This window comes from Arachis duranensis, chromosome 9, assembly GCF_000817695.3.
Source record: "Arachis duranensis cultivar V14167 chromosome 9, aradu.V14167.gnm2.J7QH, whole genome shotgun sequence".
Classification (NCBI taxonomy): domain Eukaryota; kingdom Viridiplantae; phylum Streptophyta; class Magnoliopsida; order Fabales; family Fabaceae; genus Arachis; species Arachis duranensis.
In genome coordinates this window covers 74,388,570-74,393,379 of record NC_029780.3, presented here as the reverse complement: position 1 = coordinate 74,393,379, position 4,810 = coordinate 74,388,570, and the positions used below count along the sequence as shown (strand labels likewise).

The 4,810-nt window shown below is 40.9% G+C and overlaps 1 protein-coding gene across 1 annotated transcript; it reads left to right on the top strand.

The window, feature by feature from the left end:
• Positions 1–865: 865 nt before the first annotated feature.
• LOC107465955 (uncharacterized) lies at positions 866–1,486 on the top strand. The gene has a single exon (XM_016084941.1). The coding sequence runs from the start codon at positions 866–868 to the stop codon at positions 1,484–1,486; it is 621 nt and encodes a 206-aa protein (XP_015940427.1).
• Positions 1,487–4,810: the final 3,324 nt, after the last annotated feature.

Sequence of the window (4,810 nt, the reverse complement as noted above, 5' to 3'; positions counted from 1 at the left end):
CAAGGCAGCTAAGTGGCTGGAATCATTCCGAAGGGGGAGCCTAACAACCTGGGATGAGGTGGAAAGTAAGTTTCTGGCACGTTTCTACCCTCCACAAAAGGTCAATAGGCTTCGATCTGAGGTACAAACTTTTAGACAACAAGACGGTGAAACGCTCTACGAGGCATAGGAGAGGTTCAAAGAATTGACAAGGAAATGCCCACCAGACATGTTCCATGACTGGGTGCAATTGCATATTTTCTATGATGGACTTTCTTATGAATCAAGGAAGGCTGTAGACCATTCATCAGGAGGTTCATTGAACAGGAAAAAGACTGTGGAAGAAGCCATTGAAGTGATTGAGACAGTGGCTGAGAATGAGTACTACTATGCTTCAGAGAGACACAACACTAAGGGAGTTATGGAGCTGAACCATGTTGATACAATTCTAGCCCAAAACAAGGTGTTTGCCAAGCAACTAGCAGAGCTCACCAGGAAATTAGAAACAAATCAAGTGGCTGCAATACACACACAAGATCAAGAGGAGGTAAGCATTGAAGGAGGTGATTGGGAAGAGGCCAACTATGTGGGAAATCAACAAAGGCAACCATATGATCCACATTCCAACACTTACAACCCAGGATGGAAAAACCACCCAAACTTTGGGTGGGGAAACCAGCAGACCCAACCACAAAACCACAAACCTTACAACCACAACCAACATAACAATTCCACATACCAAAACTCCAACCAAAGATCATACCAAGCCACACAAAACACTTACTCCCAACCACCATATCATGGCCAAAATAATCAACCTGCCCAATCCAATCTGAACCAACAATTTCAAGATCAATTAAACAGGATAGAAGGAATACTAGCAAACATGGGTCAGGACATAAGTGAGTTGAAAAGCTTTAGGGAAGATGTGAGATCCACCTTAAGGAACCATGGTGAAAAACTCAAGAGGATGGAGTCTCAAGTAGGAGAGCTATCTCAACAGGCCCCCAAGTCAACTGCAGTGTTCCCTAGTGACACTGAAAAGAATCCTAAAGGGGAACAAAAGGAAGTGAGATGGGAAGAATGCAAGGCCATCACCATATTGAAGGAAGTCTCAGAAGAAGAAGGAATCAGACCCTCAAAACAGGAGCCAGAAATCTTGAAGGAAGGTGTGGAAGAAGCTAAGCAAGAAAGTGAAACTGAGCAAGCCAAGGAACTGCAAAATAAAGGCATGCTGGAAACATACCAACCAAAAGCACCATTTCCTCAGAGGTTAGGAGGAGGTGAAAAAGGGAAAACATATTCAAGGTTCCTAGAGACATTTAAGTCTCTCCATATCAATATTCCCTTTCTTGAGATTCTCCAGCAGATGCCTACACATATCAAGTATTTGAAGGAATTGCTGAGCAAGAAAAGAGTTTTGAAGGGAGGACAAACTGTAATAATGAACAAAGAATGCAGTGCCCTCATCAAGAAGGACATAGTCTCTAAGAAAACAGACCCATGAAGTTTTCATATCCCCTGCATCATAGGAGAAACAAAAATTGACAGAGGCTTCTGTGATCTAGGAGCTAGCATAAATGTGATGCCTCTGACTCTTATGAAGAGGCTACAACTGAATGAGGTGAGATCCACTGATGTAATCATACAACTGGCTGACAAAACTCAGAAGCAAGCTGAATGGGTAGTTGAGAATGTGCTGGTGAAAGTGGGAAATTATTTCTTCCCCACAGACTTTGTCATTTTGGACATGGAGGAAAGCTACCTACACCCTATCATTCTGGGAAGGCCATTTCTAGCCACTGCTAGAGCACTCATAGATATAGAACAAGGAGAGCTAATTTTGAGAGTACATGATGAACAACTCATTTTCCATGTTTTCAAATCTGCATCTGAGCCTGAACCAGAACCTGAAAAGCCTATGGATGATAGTAGCCATCTGTGTTTGGAGGAAAGCAAGCCAGCAGCTGAAACTTTGAAACAGTCTTTGGAAGGCAAACAAGAATTGCAAGAGTTAAAGCCACAAGAATCAATAGAAACAGCTCAGAAGGATCCTCCTGGCATAAGGGTCAATGAAGAAATCCTCAAGAGAGAGGGAAGAATTGTAAAGAAATTGCCAAGAGGGTGGAGAAACAAGAAAATTCCCACTGAAGGTTTCTCTCCGGGAGATGAAGTGATATCAAGTCATTATCTGCCAATCCCACCTGGCCTCAAAACCATTCCTTCCCAGCTCCCTCAAGTGTTCACAATCAGGAAAGTTCTTTCTATGGAACATTTGGAAATCATGAAGGAATCAAATGGGGACGTTTTCATAATGAGAGGAGAGGACATCAAGCACTACAATCCACCCTAACAAGGGACAACCGTCAAGCTAGTGACGTTAAAGAAGCGCTTCATGGGAGGCAACCCATGCTTTAGTATCCTTACTCTTTATTGTTTTGCTCTGCATTTAATAAAGCATGGTTTCTTATGCATGAACTTGAATCCTCAGGACAACTGTTGATAAGGTGCACTAAACATTGCATGTAAAATACAATTGGTCTCTAAGTTTGGTGTGCCTGAAGGCACCCCCAAATCTTATTCAAATTGTATTCAATCTTTCATTCAAGGTGCACAACCAAACATTAAGTTTGGTGTTCCTCTTTGAACACAGTTAATGAAAAGCAAGAAGCTCCTCTGGATTTAGAAATTCATGACAAGTATACCATTTGCATGCTTTAATACTTTGATTTCAATTACTTTAGGTAGTAAAATTGCTTAGGATCAAAGAGCCAAAGTGACTATGATTTATTAGAATTATGCACATTCATTAAGGACAACCAACATGGATTTCATGTCATCAGGAGACATTACCAAACCCTAAGTTTGGTGTCCATTAAAAAGTGTGCATACACACAAAGGTCACGGCTATAAGCTCATGAAGACAATCATTGATTTACAATTCAAAAAGAATGAAAAACATGTGCAAGTACTATTCATTCGTACTAGCTGAGGTTCCCTTTGACCTGGAAAAGGATGAGTTCCCAGGTATTTGGGAGAAGATCAAAAAGAGGAAGTGGGAGCTCTTGACTAAGCCAATCACTAAGATCAACATCAATCTGGTGAAGGAGTTTTATGCAAATGCAGTGAGGGAGGATCCAACCGTGGAACCCACATACAAAAGCTATGTGAGAGGGGTGGAAGTTGACTTCAGCCCTAAGGCAATCATGAAAGCTCTTGGCTTGAAAAACATACGTTTCAGCCAAGCAAGTTATGAGGAAAGGATGATAGGAGAACCTGACTATACGACTATTGCTGAAGACCTTTGTGCCATCAGAGCTGAATGGGTGAGAAAAACAAGAGGGGCTCCAAGAGTCTTGAGAAGGGGAGACCTAACACCTGAAGCTAAAGGGTGGTATGCAATAGTTAGGAGATCCATCCTACCCACTGCAAACTCTTCAGAAATAGTCCCTAAAAGAGCCATCTTGCTACATTGCATTATGGTGGGAGGGGAGATCAAAGTTCATAAACTCATTGCTGAACAGATACAAGAGTTTAGTGAGAAAAGTGACCCTGACTCCTGGCTCCACTTCCCTAGCACCATCATCAGACTATGCATCCAAGCTCAAGTACCACTTGAAGATGAAAGACCTAATTGGCTATATCCTGGAATGGCCATAACTGCGTACAGAATGACTCTTGGCCCAATTGCTCCAAGACATACAAAAAGAAGAAATGAAGAAGGGCAACAAGAAGAAGCAGAGCAAGAAGGAGAAGAAGGAGAAGAAGGAGAAGAAGAGCAAGAAGAGCAAGAAATTCCAGAAAGAAGGCAACAAGTTCCCAAAGACCCCATGGATATGAGCAGAATGCGGGAAATCATAGAAGGAATGTCTCAACAATACATGAGGTCTCAGGAGAGACAAGAGGACTTTCACCTAAAAATGATGGATATGCAAAGGAACTTTGAATCAAGATTCCTAGATCTGCAAAGGGAACAGAACTTACAATTACAGGAATCCATCAGCCACATATGCCAACACCAAGATGCCAATATCTTTGCAATCAAAGAAGCCACCACTTTGCAGAATGCAAGATACTCAGTTCAAGCTGATTACAACATCAGTTCTCAAATCAAGCTTAACTACATAGGGGAACATCTACACAAGATGGACCCAGCATTCCCAGCTTTTGATGAGTATTTCAAAGGGAGAAAAGAAGGAGAAATAAACAAGGCAATGATCCTTGAAAAAGAAGTGGAAGAAACAATGAAAAAGGCTGGATTCTGGACAAAGCTCATGAGAAAAGACAAAGGAAGTACAAGTGGTCAAAAAGAGGTAAGAAGCAAGAAGAAGCAGGACCCCAAGAATCAAAAAGAACCAAGCAACAAATGAGAGGTGGTCTTATTCCTTAATAATCAAATAATAGTTTGTGAATTGTCTTTATGAGCTTTCTTTCATTTTGAGTCATTTAAGTTTCATGAGAAAATTCTAGTATGTTTGTCTGTTTATTGCTTTGAATAAAGTGAATGCCTAGATGTTTGGATATAACTTCATGTTGGGAGGCAACCCAACCTGAGGTAATACCCCTTTGCTGTTTCTTTTATTTGTTTTAATAAAAAGGTGAAGTAGTTTCTGTGCATTGCAAAGAATTAAGTTTGATGTTTCACACCAAACAATGAATTCATGGATCAATAATTCAAAGGAGAATGTGTGACCCTAAGTTTGGTGTTCCACCATACAGATAAACTGAACACAACAACCTTTGAATTATATGAAAGGAACAACCATTCTAAGCAATCACAGAAATGCTTAAAATCCTTAGCAGCAACTTCATTCCAAGGAGAATTCACGGA